Here is an 18,143-nt window from a genome sequence, read left to right as displayed (position 1 = left end):
ACTTATCAGCCTTCATCTCCCGAGGCCCCAAAGACCATCACCGGGAGACACCACGCAAAGGAAAGGAAGAAAAGACCTAATTTACATGCCAAATCGGGGACAGGTTGTGTCTTTGTCTAGGTGGATAATGTCATCATACGATTTTGTGACTTTGTAACAAATATAAGTCAAGCAAGTTGCCCAGGCGGGTGGGCAAGTTTATACACCCCCTGCCCCCACCGTGCCGAATAAACATCCTTCCTTAGCACTCTTGGAGCGACAGAGTCTGTTTCCGCAAGTCAGAAGCAGGTTGGATGCTGCTGTCTAGAAGTGAGAACAGTGGCGTGATCAACTTCTACTTAGCAGGGGGTTAAGAAAAAATACAGTCTCCTCAGTTCACAGAGAAAAAGAAACAGCAAAAGCAGCTACAAGTCTTGAAATGAAATCCACTGGCCAGGCAGGACTCGGCAGTACGGAAGGTCTGAAGGGGAGGGTGCTCTGCTGTCTTCTGCGTGGTTGTTGTCAGTAGATTTGACGTTGGCCGTTTGACCCGTTGTGCTGCTGGGACAAGCTCTCCAGCTGCTCTTCACAGTGCTGCTGCCTTGTTTCCACATCGGCCCTTTAATGCAACCGGGGCTACATGCCATTGTCTGACAGCTGTGAGATCAAGACAGGCAGACACTCACAAAGCTTAACCTGGACTATCTTTTGTGCCTCTTTGTATACCTTAATTTAAAAAGCCTCCCCTCTCCTCTCTCTCCTCCCACTACTTCACATGTCAGTGTTTTCAGAGCCTTGCTTTTAACCCCTTATTTGTGTTCATTTTTCTCCAGGCTTTGTGCTCTACCACTTGAAACAGTCAGTGAGATCTCTCTCAGGCACTTCTGGTAATACCTGAGTTGTTCTGGCAAAGAAAGTTTGCTGCAAAGAAAATTTGGGTACCAGACAGCAAGAACTGAGCTTTGGATATGAAAGGGGCTGTTTTCTTGGTGGTTTGGGAGTGACAATGGGACGATTTTCAGGTGGATTTTTTTGGTTGTTGTTGGGGATGAGGTTTAGATAAGCATTGTGCTTTTTCCCAGAAACCTACAAGAGTTATTTAAAGGGAGCAGGAGCAGGTGAACAGGTGTAATGACAGAGAACTACAAAAAGACAAGGGGTCATTCCTGGCATGAGCTTCCAGTTTTTCTATAGATCAAGCTATGTGCTTCCTTACCTCAGAAAAGAAACAGCTTGATGCTCACGAGTGCATTGAAGGCAATACTTTTTGCCAGCAGGACTCTCAAGCCCAACACAGTCACAGAGAGCATGTTTGTTTTCTCCCCTTCAGCATCTGTTCAGTGATAGAGAAAAGATGAGAGAGATCATGGTCTAGATTTGGATATCGTGACACTGTCAGAAAGTGGGAAAAAAATCAAACCCAAAGGTTATCGATTCAGGGGAAGATGACAGAGATACATGACAACAACATGGGAGGAGGATGTCTGTCTACACTGGGTTTTGCTTTATGATGCTTGTCTGCTGCTAAAGCAGCTGCCTTTTAAAGCAGCTGTATTTTGATTCCCCTACCCCTGAGAAAATAGATTTGCATGCATTTACCACCAACATTGTCATGTATCTTCACAATCTATTAGGTAACTAACCTTGCATAGAGATGTCTGTGGTGTTGCAAATGTTCCCTGTTACTGATTCTTCAGCCTCCTTTTCTGTAGCATGATAATAAAAAAACGTTACAAATGATAGTCACATTTTTAAAAGGATTAAACAAAATGTTCACACGACCCTTCCCATAGGAACACGTGGGCAGTACAGCCTGAGGCTCCGCTGACCACTCACTAATTCTAAGGTTAATGAAGAGGAGGAGATTTCTCCATGCATTTGCAGAAAACAGAAGAATTATTGAATTGCTTTGGGTTTAGTGTTTGAATGAGTAAAAAAATCAATCCCCTTTTTCAAGAAAAAGAAACAAAATCCCACCACTGTAACTTTTTGCTGTGTTTACAAAGGCTATTTCAGGCTGTGCCAAGATGTTTGCTTCCAGGGGGAAACTATTTAGTCATAACTAAATGTGCATTTTTAAAAAAGACTGTGCCTTACTTTTCTCCCAAAAAAAGTAACTCCAAGTTGTTAAACAGTTCAGATTGTTTATGCTTTTAAACATCTGTCATCTCCACTTGCTCATGTACCAGATGTCTTCCCCATTTCTGCTGGTTACCCAGCACAGCACTCACTAGCAGGAGAAACAGCAAGCATCAGAAGATGCTGCCTCCAGAAATAAGCTGCAGCTGTACCACAAAACTGTACCTAGCAATGTTTCTTTGCCATCGTGTTTGGCTGTGCAAGCCACCTCTGTGCCTTTTGTTGCACTGACCACCTTAATGGTATCGTACAACCCTTCTGATGTCAAAACGGGGGTATTTTGCTCATATATGGCTTCATTAGAGGACACCTCCAAGATGACATTCTTTGTATAGAACTTCCTTGCCAAACAAGCTACTTTCTCGGTGTTGCCATCTTCTTCCAGTTTCTCGACTTCACCACAATGACTTGTGGGTCAGAACTCCTTATGTTGTCTGTAAAAAAAATAAAGCATTGTTTGGGCATGGTTTGGTTTGATTGCCAACTTGTCTGAGGTGCTGTCACTTAAAGTTCATATATACTCCAGCTGTGACTAATTCCTGGCTTTATCAATGACTAACTGCCTTTTCTTCCTCATTATTTCTTACTGCTGCTTCTAAAAGATCAGATAAAGGCAGAGAGTAGGGGTTTTTATGGGAGCTTTCAGTTCACAGGATTCTAAGCCTCCTTTTTTCCAAAGCTCATTCTTTATTTATAAGTAAAGGACTTGCAAACCAGAAGAGAACATTTATTTATTCCCTTCCAAGAGTCAAATTACACCGCTTTCTCAACAATTTAATTCCTAAAAATAACACTTTGATCAAGGACTGTCTTGCATATTCCAGAGACATAGGAGAATAACTGGTTTTCCTTAACTCTCCCTCCCCTCCCCCAAATCTTCTCCTGATGTGGCTAAAAGGTTTAACCATAGCAAGAGTAACAGGACAAAGAGATGTCAGTTTGTTGCTTCACTATTGTGCAAAGTTACTCCAATGAATGACGTTGCAGAAATGAAGTGCTGCTGCTGGACTGGGGACAAGGTTGATCTTTTCTAGAACAAATGCTCAGATGCAAGAACGACTTTTGTCTCTAAGATGGGGAAGTAGGAGAGAAGCAATCAGAAGTCTGTGAATTGTGGATCTCCACTTCTCCAGGAGTTCCTGACAAGGTCAAGAACTTTCAGCTGTGGGGAAAGTTTTCCTCACTAGACATTGCACGTGCTGTGAGCTATTCCGACACATCAGGAGACAATGAAAAAGAGTAATACTGGTACTTGGTTCAACAAAAATTCTTTTGCTTGTTCTGAAAAGTGTGACCTTTCTCATCCATCTGCTGTGACATACTGTTTGTTCCACAGCTCCAGGGGCAGTTAGAAGTATAATGCAGAATTGGTATAATAAACTGATTTGAAGGGAAGAACAACCCGAGGCCAATGAACTTCTGATGTCCATGGACAAATCTTCTTACAAGCTTCCTTAAATTAGTGCAATAACCTTCAGAGGTAATGTTTTAGTGTTAAGAAACCAACAAACTTCAAGGCATGACAAATGTGCCCGAGCATTGGAGCTTTGAAAGAGCTTAAAAGATGCTGATAAGCTTTCAGAGGATTTGAAATCCCTGCTCTCTCATCTTTCCAAAGAGTTACTCTGAAACTTTTATATACTTTTCTTTTTCAGTTTCGAAGGCATTTTAGAGTTCAGTTCCCAATTCCAAGCAACACACATGAATGATAAAGGTTTCACAACTGCAGAAGCCTTAATTTCAACTACACAGCAGCAGCCTTCTCAAGGAATTTCTTATGACATACAAGTAATGAAACATGATTGCTTAAACTTGAAAGAGATGTCTTTTCAGGAAACAGTGGTCTCAAAATGATTCAGTAGCCAACAAATCATTGTGATTTCTTGAAAAATAAAATATCTTTGCCCTCAGATCATAGATGGAGAAACCAGGCTGGTTCCACATACAAATGTCAGGACAAGATTAGCAACATGAATTTTGATAAAATCAAGAAACTGCAGGGAATCATCCAGCGTGCTTCCTTGCCAGACAGAGCTCAGCTTATGAAGGCTGGTTAGACAGACAAGAAAAGTGTCCTGGTTTAGCCAGGAGCAGCTTTTGGCTTGGTAACAGGGGGAGCGGGTTGCAGTGAAGACCCTCCCCCGGCTCCTAGGTTCAGACCCACCTCCGGCCCGGCTGGGCCAATCTGGCGCCTCTGCGATCACTATTTAGGGGACGGGAATTTGAAATGCGAGTCGGGAGGTGGAGAGTGATACAAGATGGAGGCCACCACGCGGACCCTTCAGCCAGAGAAGGAGGAAGGAACGAGAAGCAGTAGACCGGAGACCCCTCTGTAAGCCGTGGCGAGAATACAAGCTGTGCCCCTGAAACCTATGGAGATTCGTGGCAAGACTGAGAGCCACCAACAGCTCCGTGTGGGTGAGCCCGGACGGGCGGGGGACTGTGTGGGGAGATGGCCATGGCCCAGGCCGTGTTGGAGAGCCTGCGCGCCGCAGAGCAGCCCCACACGAGAGGCAGAGACGAGCTGCAGCCTTTGGAGTCAGTGGGCATCGGAGCAGCCCGTGCAAGTCTGCCATGCTTGTGAGTTACCCCACGGACTTGCAGGGAGGACTGGTGTGGAGTTCACCCGTCCTGAGGAGGGACAAACGGCAGAAGCTCTCGGAAACCGACTGACTGAACCCCCCACTGCCTGCCCCCCCGAACCGTTCAGGGGGGGGCAAGGTAAAAACACCGGGATCAGGGCTCTGAACCCGGGAAGAGGGGAGGGGTGGCAAGAAGGTGTTCTTAAAAAGGCTGGTTGGACTCTCCATTGATGTATTACTCTGGGTTGTTTCATTTTGGTTATGTTTTGGTTGCTTTTGCATTAAATTATTTTCTGTTTTCTTCCCCAAAACCGAGTAGCCTGGTCTGTTTTGTCCTGAACCTTAAGCGGCAATTAAGCCCTCCCTGCCCTCGAGCAATCCTCAGCCTCTTCGGTACTCGAGGCTAATCGTGGCCTTTGTTCCCTGATGGGCCTAAACCACGACAAAAAGATTTACATGTCCAGCTTGTCAGGAGCATGCTGATGGATCTCTTTGCTAAAAAGAGGTGCATTAGGCTTTGAATTTTGCATGGCATCTGCCTTGCAGGGTGGTCAAAAGATCTTCCAGGTGTAACATTTTTCTCAATACAGGACTTTTTTAAGGTTTGATCAAGGGGCTCTGATTTTACTCTCTTTGCCACCGGTACCCCAATACTGAACAACTGAGGTGAAAGCCAAGTAGTACTCTGACATAGCTTCACCTACAGCAAACAGATACCAAACAGGAATCAAACATTCACTGAATTCAGCTGACCTATTCAGTTTAACCCCAACTCTGAATAATTTAGTGTCAGGAGGTTGGGACGTCCCTTTTTTCTATAGTAAGTAGCAACAGGACAAGGGGTGATGGGATGAAGCTGGAACACAAAAACTTCCACTTGAGTATAAGAAAAATCTATTTTCCTGTGAGGGGAGGGAGCCCTGGCCCAGGCTGCCCAGGGAGGGTGTGGAGGCTCCTTCCTTAGAGCTCTTCAAGACTCACCTGGACATGTTCCTATGTGACCTGATCTAGGTGAACCTGCTTCAACAGGAGGGTTGGACTGGATGATCTCTAAAGGTCCCTTCTAACCCCCACCCTCTGTGATTCTGTGATTCTATGATTAAACTAGTACAGAAATGTTCATAAGGTTCCGTTCAATGCTTTTGTATATCATCCTTCTCTCGTCTCAGTGCTGTGTTTCTGATTCTGACATAATAGAAATTCTTAAGGACTTAAATGTCAGCCTGCACAGAAACTTTATTTCCCTTTAAACTGTCAAAGCATGACTTTAATACTTAAATCATCTAACTGCATATGAGAATGTAATAGATAGAAAGCCTACAGTCTAAGTAGCTACTTTAAGGCATTAGGGAGTGTGAGTTACAACTCAGACAAGGTTAGTACATAAAGGACATCTACTTGGCTCCACAGTCAGTTGAGTGCTGTTCCCAAAAACAAGCGCAGCTCTAATAGTTTAAACATGTCAATCAAAAAAGGCTCATTTTGCTATTCCTCCCACATGCATTTCCTTTCCAGGTGCTGTAACATGGTTCTGCCAGAGTCTGCTAGTCCTGTGGTTTCTTTGTTATCTGAGAAGAGGCTTTTCATTTTTTCTCATCTCCAGCATTTTTAAACAGTCAATGTACTAGCAAGCTGCTTCTCTGGCATGATGCACTGGGTAAGACTTTCAGCAGGAGCAAATGTACACAGTGCAATTGTGGTTGATAAAGAGAATTATTTCCAAAAGCATCAACTGAGCCCCATTATTTTGCATTATCTGAAAACACATACACAAATCCCTACAACTGCTTGCTTTTGGGAGGGATTTATGTACATACAGGACTCTTGATGTGAGAAACAAGAGCATCATACCAGCATTTCTGTGAATGTCTGAAATGGCAACACCACTGCTCAGTCTTCCCTCTCCCTGTCTTTTGTTTCCTTCTTGCCACATTCTACTATTCTCTGTGGCATATTTTGCTTCTTTCAACATACAAACAAGCAAATATCATCTTCCAATCAACGTAGAGTGATGTTAAAATAATGGAATCTGGCAGTTTTGTCTGGCCCTACACTTGCAACTGAGGATTTGCTGGTTGGGAGGAACAAATCTTTCTCCAGAATGATAACTTTGTATTCCTTTAGCCCTTTGGAATTTGAAATGGACTTAAATTGTTCCAAAGCAGACATTTATTCCCATGCAAGACACCCAACAGACCTGGACAGATATTAGGCAGCACCTAAGGGAGTCCCAAGGCTTTCTGGAAGGAGAGCAGGATGTTTTAGATACGTAACATTACATGGGACATTTTTGCAGCACTTTAAGGACATGCAGACCTCTAAAAGCATCGTAACAAGTCTTAAGGTATGCACCTGGACGTTCAGGATAACGAAGATCTACTTAACAAATTCACCTCCTGTCCCATTATTCATACTTCCACAAAAAACCTTGGGGTGACATCCACCTATTCTTTACATCATAAAATTCCAAATAGAGCTGGGAAGAACTAAGGCTTGTTATAATCCCTGCTCATCACATTTGCATTTTCAGAGCCTAGGCAACTTCACAGCCAATTTTCTTTCATTCTAAGCAGTCTTAGACATGAGGCAGCTGTGAAAATTTAAGCCCAAGGATATTTAAGCTCCTTTCTCCTCTGTTTCCATGCCAGTGGAATTATTTACCTGGTGAAACTATGAATGTGGTGTTAGTGTCCCTTATGTTAAAGCTAAACATGAAGAGAAATAACAAAATAACTGCCATGCTCCATTCATCTCCTCTTCAGAGGAGCCTGAGGGGTGACCTCATTAATCTTTACAAATCCATAAAGGCTGGGTGTCAGGAAGATGGAGTCAGGCTCTTCTCAGTAATGTCCAATGACAGGACAAGGGGCAATGGGTATAAGCTTGAACATAAGAGGTTCCAAAGAAACAGAAGGAATAATTTCTTCACTGTGAGGGTGAGGGAGCACTGGAACAGGCTGCCTAGGTGGGTTGTAGAGTCTGGGAACATTCAAAACCCACCTGGATGAGTTCCTGTGCTTCTACTCTAGGTGGTCCTGCTCTGGCAGGGGAGTTGGACTGGATGATCTATCGAGGTCCTTTCCAACCCTTAAGAATCTGTAGTGTCAAAAACTAACTTCTTATACCAGAGAGCTAAAGATCCATCTGAAAACATCTCTCCACTGTCAACTCATGACTAAGTTGTTCATTCCTGCTCAAAATGATTCAGTGAAAATCCACTGGAGGGTAAGACACTTCACAGGAAATTTGGGCCAAATTGCTATCCAGTTAACACGTTAAGTAATGTGAGCCAGCAATGTGCCCTCGTGGCCAAGAAGGCCAATGGCACCTTGGGATGCATCAAGAAGAGTGTGGGCAGCAGGTCAAGGGAGGTTCTTCTCCCTGTCTACTCTGCCCTGGTGAGGCCTCATCTGGAGTCCTGTGTCCAGTTCTGGGCTCCTCAGTTCAAGAGGGACAGGGAAGTGCTGGAGAGAGGCCAGTGCAGGGCCACCAAGATGATCAGGGGACTGGAGCATCTTTCATACGAGAAAAGGCTGCGGGACCTGGGGCTGTTTAGTCTGGAGCAGAGGAGACTGAGGGTGGATCTCAATAGTTACAAACATCTCAATGGTGGGTATCAGGAAACCTCCCTTTTTTCTATAGTAAGTAGCAACAGGACAAGGGGTGATAGGATGAAGCTGAAACACAAACAGTTCCACTTAAATATAAGAAAAATCTCTTTTCCTGTGAGGTGAGGGAGCCCTGGCCCAGGCTGCCCAGGGAGGGTGTGGAGGATCCTTCCTTGGAGACTGGACATGTTCCTGTGTGACCTGATCTAGGTGGTTCCTGCTTCTGCAGGGGTTTTGGACTGGATGATCTCTAAAGGTCCCTTCCAACCCCACCATTCTGTGATTCTATGAAGTAATGCACACCCAGTGCTTGGGGATGATGGAGCAATAGCAATATATAGAGGCAGCCTTCCTTAGCAGGCTCAAGCTGAGGATTCACCTGGAAACCCTGGACAGAGTGATTATTGCAGCAGAAAGTTCTTACAATGAACCCAAACTCTTAGATTCCTTCGTCCTCCTCCACATTAACAACATTTTACAAATAACATAATGACACTTACTTGGCTCAACTGTGAGAGTCGTCCCTCTTCCAAAAATAAGCTTATCTGTCCTCACACTGCTGATACTTACTGCAGTAAATCACTCTTTCCTTGTGGTATTCAAAAATGTTGTAAGAACAGGGGTTGAAAAGCCAGATATTTGTCCTAATCATCCACATGTGCAATCCCATGAGGATTTCCAGATCCACATTTTCTTCCAAAACTGGAAAGGGAAAAACAATAATGAAATAGTTCAATGATTTCAAAGTGAGGACAGAATTTCCAGCTTCTACCTTTCGTCCACCTTTTAGAGACCCTTTGAGCTCTATTCCCAGGATTAATAGAAATATTAAAAGAATGTTGCATTTGCCTCCTTAATCATTTCAGTCACTCAGCTTCTTTTTTCCCCAAAATATGTTGCCTTTTTCCTCCTCTAGGTTTTTGTACAGGACCCTATGCTGTTTATATCATTGTGGTGACCCAGCCACCACAGTGATAGATTTCATTGCAAAAAACTGTCACTTCCCGCTTCTTTACTACTCAGAATTTGGATTCTAGTCATGTGACTTCTTGAGTGGTTTCTGATGCAATACACCACATAAAGAAATGTGATATCAGTAAACAGTGAAGACACATGAAAATCCAGCACTTTTAGTGCTATCTCAAAGCATTTATGACAATCTGCTTCACCTTGAACCTGGTTTCAGTTCTCAGGAGTTTATCTGAGCTCTTATCTGGGCTCTAAAAGTTGGTGTCTGAGGGTCATTTAGTGCCTTAGAAAGTCTTTATGCTGGTTTGAGACAAGGAAGCAGGCAAAATGATTGTTCATAAACACAGACTTATTGTGCACTGTTTGAGCTCAGGATCCAGAGAGGAGAAGACAATGCAGAAAAGCAGGACTGGAGCCCTGGACTTCAGGAGAGCAGAATCTGGGCTCTCCTGCTTAGAAAAATCCCATAGGTTATGGCCTGGGAAAGAAGAGGGCCCTGGAGCTGCTTGATTTTCAGAGATTAACTCCTCCAAGTTCAAGAATGTTTCATCTTGACGATGCAGCAAATGAAGAAACTTTCAAGAACATCTGTGGACCAGTTGCCCCAATCTTACCAATTTCTAACTACTTTCATTCTAAATTTCCTAACTCTTTCTGGACTCTCCAGTATTTATGGTCTCAAAACCTGTTTTCATGGGAAATAACAAACATCACATTTATGAATTGTTAAAACATTCCTTTGGATTAGCTGATAGTGGTTTGATGGAATCTGCCTTGATGTGCTAAAGCTGCTTATGCACTCAGGTATCTGATTTTTACTATCTCTTGAGTTATTTTTATAAGGGTTTTGGAAGGATTTTCCCAATTACTCCAGCACCTTTTTTTGTTTCTCAGTTTCTTTGCTCTTGTGAGCTAGATTATTTGACCACAGTGTTGGCTATTCTGTGGGCTATTATTTATTTACCTAAGCCCTTGGCTGAGCTTGAAGGGGGAAATATCTAGTTATGACTGACCAAAGCTGGCTTTTTAATTGGATCATGGAGCAGTCTCTGCATCTTCACACCCAGTTCTAAGACACAAAACGAAACAGCATTACTTCATCCTATTGACAAATCAGTGACTCCCCACTGATACAGTGGTTCCCCACTGGATTACTCCGTGTTTATTTGCATTACTGTTGTCATTACTCTTTATTGTGTTTAAGTGTTTTCTCCTCCTTATTCCCTCATTCCTCCCAGGAAAATGTTGAGATGTCTGATGTGATACTTTCAGTCTCTTGAAATGTTGGCAGAAGAAAGAGAACAAGCTCTAAATGCCTCCTGTAACAGACCTGGGTACATCCAGGTGCCTCTCTCACAGCCTTTGCCTGCTGCCAAGTCTTCCCAGAGCAGTGAGAACACACCCAGTTTGTCACTGGGCTCTCAGATGCAATTGAACAGCCTTTTCCCTTTGGGTGGCCACAGAAACACACTTGCCATCACAGCCCCCCACAAGTTGTTGCAGCACCTCTATGCCCCTTGCCAGGAAAGTCAGCTCAGAGAGGTGTAGCAAGTGCCTTGCCTTGAGGCCAGCAACAACCATCCATGATGGATTTAACCCCCCTCTTTCCAGGTCTGCTCTGGCCCTGCCTGTGTTGCAAGCACTGTGCCCTTTTCAGCCCTCTGCTGCTGCAGAAACAGGGTAGTGAAGTGACACCCTGTTTCCATGGGGCACCAGAAACCATGGTGTCTCTTTCCCCAAGATGCTGTTTGCTGATGACTCCATCAGCCTCCCACACAATCAGTTCCTTCATCTTGCTCAGAGGCCACCTGGCCAGTGTCTGTCTGCTTCAGTGAGGAGCAATAAACTGTGATCACTCCAAGGAGCAAAGACTGGAGTGATGCTGGTGTAGCATCAGACACTGGACTGGTAGGAGAACTAAATGGTTCTCTGTGAACTCAGCAGAAAAAGTTTAGCAGAGAAATAGAGCTGGCACCAGGAAGGAGGCAACACCTTCCCCTCTTCTGTGTCAGACAGGAGCTTTTTCTGATTTTCCCATTCAAAACAGTAAGTGCATCTGAAGGACAAAGCCCTTTCTTTCCCAAGCTGGGATGGTGAGGAATCCACTCTCCTGCCCCTGGAATGGCTCTGAATGAGCACAGCAAGGACAAGGACCTCTCACAGGCAAGTAGGGAACAACTACACTGCCCTCCTGAAACCTGTTTTTTTTAAGATGGGCTGCAGTGCCCCATGAGCAGTTTCCAGCCCCAGTTACACCACCAGCCCACAAGATGAGTGAGCAGCAGGTTGGTGCATCCCCATCCCACCTCTGCAGAGGCTGGTCAGATGTCCAACACTGCTGTGCCCTGCAGGGATGGCAGGAAGGGAGCCAGGGGCAGGTCAGGCTGCAGCAGCCAGCACAGCTCCACAGAGCCCTGCAGAGCACAGGGGCAAGCTCAGTTCCCAGGAAACATCAACCCTTTCACTTACCTGTGATGGGGAACATCAGCACACACACGGCAGCACATGTGGCCAGAGCTGCTCGCTCTTGCCTCTCTGCCCGCAGATCAGCTCTGCCCACATCTTCCCTGCCTCAGCTTTGGTCACTGTACTCACCCCAGGCAGTGCTACAGGCTGGGACAGAGAGGCTGGAAAGCTGCTCAGAGGGAAAAGACATGAGTGTTAATTGGCAGCAGCTGAACATGAGCCAGCGGTGTGCCCAGGTGCCCAAAAATGCCAATAGATTCCAGGCTTGGGTCAGAAATAGTGTGGCCAGCAGAACCAGTGATGGAGGTAACGCCTCTGTGAAGAACAGATTTGAGAAGGGAGGTTGTTGGTCAGTTGCAAAACTGCAGCAGCCACAGGGAGGGAGAATGTGAAAACATCTGGGCAGACCCCAAGGTCAGTGGAGAAGGAGGGGGAGGAGGGTGCTTAGGCACTGGAAGAAAGACTCCTCTGTGATATGTGGTGAGGACCATGGTGAGGCAGCTGTGCCCCTGCAGTCCATGAGGTCCTCAGGGAGCAGAGACCCACTGGCAGCCCGTGGAGGAGCCCAGGCCGCAGCGGGTGGATGCCTGCAGGAGGCTGTGACTGTGCTGGAAGCTCATCGTGGAGCGAGCTCCTGGCAGCAGCTGGGAGCCTGTGGGGAGGTGCCCGTGCAGAGCAGGTTTGTGTCAGCGCTTGTGAGCCTGGGAGGGCCCCGGGCTGGAGCAGTGTGTCCCCGTGGGACTGTTGTGGCGGTGGGTGACCCCCGCTGGGGCAGGGTGTGAGGAGCTGCCCCCATGGCAGGCCCCAGGCTGGAGCAGTCGGTGAGGAGCTGCAGCCCGTGGGAAGGAGCCACGCTGGAGCAGTTGGGGAGGGACTGTCTCCCGTGGGAGGGACCCCACAGTGCAGCAGTGGGAAGCGTGAGGAGGCCTCTCCCTGAGCAGCAGCAGCGGCAAAGTCCATCTGCGATGAACTGACCACAAGCCCCATGGTCTGCGCTGCTGGGGGGAAGGAAGGGGAGTCCTGGCCAGAGGAGGGGTGGGGGGAGGGGGTTTTCAGACGGTTTTATTTCTCATCTCCTTGCTCCTCTTTTGTAATAATCAAACCTTTTTCTCCCCAAGTTGAGTCTGTTTTGCCTGTGACGCTCACTGCTGAGTGACCTCTCTGTCCTTAACTCACAAGTGGTTTGTTCTATTTCTCTCTCTTTCCTGTCCCATTTAGGAGGGGGAGTGATTTAATGACTTGGTGGACACTGGTCTAAACTACCACAACTCACCTGGCAGCAAAACCTCTCTGGGCAAAAAGAGATGTGCTGTAGGTCCACCCCAAGTTTTCTCTGGAGCAGCACTGCACGCCGTTGCTGCTGGGATTCTGAAGATGGCCCCACAGCTCTCAAGCTGTCCCTTGCTCCTGTTACAGTCTCAGATCTGGGAAAAAAAAGCACAAATTCCCTATTCTGCTCCAAAGCTTCCAAATGACACTGTATTTCCCTCATTTTCTCTACCCAGTCCTCAGGCAGCTAAGTTGTGGGCTAGACTGAGTGAGCCTGAGCCATGCCCAAAACCACAGCAAGGCTATTTACAGACCCCACCAGCTGGGCCATGGCTGGGTGGGAACCAAAGCTAACAGCAAAAACTGTTTACAAAGGCAAAAAGGTTATGGAGTGTGACAGGGGTAAGGATCAGCCTGAGACATGGGGAGATGGCAATCAGAAGGGTCAGGACAGAAAGGGACAAAACCAACTGAAATGACCCTTTCAGAATCAACACTGGAAAACTGATGCTGTAACTACACAACTCTCCGGGGAGCAGCACTGAAAAAGTGTGGGAACAGTCCCCAGTTTTGAGGCCCAGAGTTGGGGCAGTGCCAGGAGGTTTCTGATGAAACTCATTTACATTTCCCGTCCCTGTGTGTGCGAACAGCACAGAAGTAGCGGGCAGAGTCCTGTGGGCTCAGGGCACTTAGAGACAGAGCTGTCCTAAACCGGGAATTGTCCCGGGACACAGAGGCTCGACCATTCACTGCCGGTGCACGTTGAATCAGTGATGAACTAGGGGAGATAAAGGACACCCACTCCAGCCTGCCTCCGGGTGCCTGACGGTACCATCTTATTGCGTATGTCCCGAAGTCGAAGCCGTGTCCGCGGCAGAAGAGGAGCACGGAGTCCCCGGGCGCTCGCTGCCCTCCGCCGGCCTCCACCAGCCTCAGCTGCGCCCACACGCCTGCGGACGGACGGACGGACGGAGAGCGCGGGCACCGGGCACGGCGCGCCCACGGCCCGAGGACGGGCACCCGCCGCCCCAGCGCCCCCCGCCCGGCCCGGACACAGCCGCAACAGCGGGGCAAGCCCCGCACCCGAACCCTCCCGAACCCTGCTCTTCCCTCTCTCCTTCTCACTTTCCCTCGCCCTCTCCCGGCTTCTCCTTCTCTCTCCACCCGTCCCTCTCCCTGTTCTCCCCCTCCCTGTCCCCCTCCCTCCCGCTGCCGCTGCCCCCGCCCCGGGCTCGCCGCCCTCCCCGCCCGCCGCCTCTCACCTGCCGGCCCCAAGGCCAAGCCCGAGCCCAGCAGCCACGGCCCCGGCCCGGCCGCCATCGGCGGAACAAGGGCCCGGCGGGGCCGCACACGAGCCGAGCGGAGCCGAGCTCGGGCCCGCCGCTGCCCGCCCCGTCGCCTCGGCCCCTCGCCGCCACAGCGCCCGCGCCTCTGCCCGAAGCCCGCACGGCCGCCCCGGCCCGGCCCCCCGGCGACAGGGCCCCTCCGCGCAGGAGAAGGGGCGGCGCCACAGCACCGGCGCGGGCTGGTCCCCTGCTCGGCCCCAGCGCTCCTGCGCACACGCTCAGCCCCTGCCGAACGGTGCTGGCGAGCTTCAGAGCTGCAGGAAACGAGGGGACGGTGCCGCAGATGACCCGACGGCATCAAAAGGCTGCTCCGTTCGATCGGCGCTAAGAGCCGCGGCAGAGATGTGGCGGGGGGAGACGTGCGGGAACGGACAGCATTTGCCTTCAGCACATGTGCGGCTGACAGCGCTCTGCAACGAGCGGCTGATCCAGCGCAGGGTTGTGCTGCTGATAGCCTGAGGCACCTCAGCCGGCTGCAGCAGTGGGCTGCCAGCAGCCTCACAGAGCTCAACAAGCACTTAGGACACATTGCTGCACCGGGAGCAGAACAGCCCTAAGCACCAGGACAGTCCATGCTCACCCAGCTGGAAATAGCTCTGCAGAGAAACACCTCGGGCTTGTGGTGGACACCAAAGTTTCCGTGAGCCAGCAACGTGCCCTGGCGGCAAGGGCAGCCAGCGGCATCATGGGCTTCTCCTCTCTCTACTCCTCCCTCTCCTCCCCGCCTGCGCGCCACCAACAGCCCTGCGCAAGGGACGGGCTGTCAGCCGGCAGCGGCAACTCGCGGGTGTCTCCCCGTGCCCCGCACCCCCAGCCCGCCCTGGCCCCGCTCCCATCCCCTGCCTGCAGGGATCGAGGCACGGTGCTTAAACGATCCTATACACTGCTGTTGCTCCTTGGCCTGTGCCAACCCTAAAGCTGAGGTGGGTAAAGAGAAAGTTGTTGCAATTGCCATGTGTAGTGGGTCTGGGATGGTAGTGACTTTCCACAGCAGCTCCTGCAGTGCTGTGCTTACTGTTGATATCAATATTATGACTACCGCTCGCACAGCATCAGGGCTGTCCCTCCAGCATTCCTTCCCCCACCTTCACCAATAACTGTGGGTGGGCATGATCTTGGCACGGGCCATGGCCAGGACAGCTGACCCAGGCTGACCAAGGAGATATTCCATACCATATGACGTCAGCTCAATAATATAAACTGCGGGAGAGGAGCAGGAAGGGGAGGCGAGATGCATTTCTGGCCTTCCCAAAGCAACTGCTACGCGTACCGCAGCCCTGCTCCTCGGGAGGTGGCCGGACATCGCTGGTGATGGGAAGTGGAGAGGAACAGCTTTATCTGCTTCTGCTTTGCTTCCCGCGCGCGGCTTTGCTGCTTCTTTATTAAACTGCTTTTATCTCAACCCACGAGACTCCCGTCTTATTTCCTCCCCTTCCCTGACTTGCTGAGGAGGTGGGGGATAAAGCGGTGTGGTGGGCACCTGGCATCCAGCCAGGCTCAAACTACCACAGCACCGGGCCGGCGGCCCTCCAGGAGTCGCTGGGGGTGGCCCTCGGGAGCAGCGCTGCAGGGCACAAGGGATCACGGGGGCTTTTTCCTGCACGGGCCTTCCCTCCCTGCACCGATGGCAGCAGAAGCGAGGAGCTTCCAGCCTCTTTGGGAACCATCCCGTGTCCCTGGCGCATCGTCACATAAAGGATGTCTCTGCTGATCTGATTTGGTGTAGAGAAGTTTTTCTGCCCCAGCACATTTGCAACAACCTCACTCAATGGAGATGAGAGAGTCTGAGGCCCCCACACACACACTTGCTGCCCGTTCACGATGAAAACCCTGGAGATTTGTTCCCCACGCATTCACAAGGCCTGTTGCAATCTTCCCCCGCAGCTGCTGGGCTGTTCCTCCTGCCCCTGCCTACATTTCTGTACTCTAGTTCCATTGGCTCTTATCTCTTTGACAACTTCCATCTCTTCTATCAGTTTCTAACCATCCTTTGACCAATTCTGTCTGTCTCTTTAGGATCACCCCAATTCAAGCTAACTTGAGGTCAGGCTGATTTGTTCAGGCTATAGGGTTTATGGCACATTCCTGCCAAATCTCTTTTTCTCTCTGGACTGAACAACTCTCAATGGCATGTCACCATCAACTCAAGCTTTGACCTTGAACAAATATTGGAGAATGTTGACACACATTACCCACATTTTTCGTGACCCTGAACACTGATTTCCTCACACACATCACACCAGAGGGGCTTCAAACACCCTGGACACTGATTCCCTCACACACATCACACCAGAGGGGCTTCAAATACCCTGGACACTGATTCCCTCACACACATCACACCAGAGGGGCTTCAAATACCCTGGACACTGATTCCCTCACACACATCACACCAGAGGGGCTTCAAACACCCTGGACACTGATTCCCTCACACACATCACACCAGAGGGGCTTCAAACCTTTTATGTTCACACACTGGGCACAAATCATTTCCCACAGACACACACTGGCTGTTACAGAACAGTGGGGAGAGCAGCGGGGAGGGTGCTGCAGCGGCCGGCTCTGCAGGAGGCCTCAGTTTGATCCCTCACCAGTGACCTCTCCTCCTTCCTCTCCTTCCTTCCCCTGTTGCCATGTTGGGCTCCCTGGCCTCACCTTCCCTCTGTGCCCTGAGGCGAGCCCGCCTCTGATTGGCTGCGGGGCTGTCACTGCCCTGGCTGGGCCCGCCCTCCCTGAGGCAGCGTTTTCTCTGATTGGCTGAGGAGCTGTCACTCTCTCCTGGGCTGGGCCCGCCCTCCCTGAGGCGATGATGTCTCTGATTGGCTGCGGGGCTGCCACAACTGTGGCTGGGCCCGCCCTCCCTGGGGCGCCGCCGCCTCCGATTGGCCGCGGCGCACACGTCAATCACGGCTGTGCCCGCGTCCTGGGCTGCCATTGGCTGTGCGGGGCTCTGGCTCCCCTGTGGGCAGCCGCTGCCAGGACAGCAGCTCTGCCTCTGGGCTCGGCGCTGCCCGAGCCAGGCTGTAACAAAGACGCGATGGACACGGAGGGACAGGAGAAAGCCCCCAGCCCTTCAGGAAGGTCTCAGAGCAGCCTGTCAGGCAGCAAGGGCTGGGAGGGTGGAACTTGGCTGGCTGACATGGATCCTAGGACCTCTCTACAAGGGTAGGATACCCGGGGCTGAGGGCTTCCTTCTATCCCTCAGCGTCCGGGCGTTTGCAGGGTGGGCTGAGCAGACTCGCTGTGCACCATGAGGGACACCTCACACCGCAAAAGAGGGGAGTGAGGCAGAGCTTGGCTGGCTGAAAGGGTCCCCTGGCATCTCTCTGGAGGGGAAGGAAAGCTGCGACTGCCGGCGTTCCTCTGCCGCTCAGGCTCTGCCGCTGATTTCTTGTCTCCGAGCCCCTCCTGGCAGAGCAGCCGTCCTGCATGCGACTGACACCCCTCCCGCAGCCAAAGGGTCGAGCAAAGTCCCTCACAGCCAGCCAGACTCCACATCTTGTCCCACAACACTCCAGCAAAAGACACCTTTCCCCTCAAAAACCCACCTGAACCCCACTTTTCCCCTCAAAACCTCACCCAAACGCCACTTTTCCCCTCAGAATCAGGAATTGTTTGGTGGTTAAAGCCCCTGAAGCTGCTGCAGTCCCAGTGCTCCCCACACCCTGCCCAGCCCAGCACTGACCCACGGCCTCAGCACCTCAGCCCCACGGCTTTGGGGTCCCTCCAGGGCTGGGCACTACCCCAGCTCCCTGGGCAGCCTGGCACAGGGGCTCACACCCCTCTCA

The 18,143-nt window shown here is 50.0% G+C and overlaps 1 protein-coding gene across 1 annotated transcript; it reads right to left on the bottom strand.

The window, feature by feature from the left end:
* Positions 1 to 349: 349 nt before the first annotated feature.
* Positions 350 to 14,332, bottom strand: LOC133629333 (Ig heavy chain Mem5-like). Its single transcript, XM_062019985.1, is given in 9 exon segments — positions 350 to 636; positions 1,196 to 1,312; positions 1,623 to 1,685; positions 2,284 to 2,508; positions 2,511 to 2,552; positions 8,809 to 8,867; positions 13,323 to 13,335; positions 13,657 to 13,962; positions 14,275 to 14,332. Coding segments are annotated over 8 exon segments (882 nt in total). The 3' UTR covers positions 350 to 636; position 1,196.
* Between the last annotated feature and the right edge of the window lie 3,811 nt (positions 14,333 to 18,143).

Source organism: Colius striatus, unplaced genomic scaffold, assembly GCF_028858725.1.
Source record: "Colius striatus isolate bColStr4 unplaced genomic scaffold, bColStr4.1.hap1 scaffold_38, whole genome shotgun sequence".
In the NCBI taxonomy this organism is placed as follows: Eukaryota; Metazoa; Chordata; class Aves; order Coliiformes; family Coliidae; genus Colius; species Colius striatus.
The sequence above is the reverse complement of the archived record's forward strand: the minus strand, read 5'-3'. Positions and strand labels throughout refer to the sequence as shown.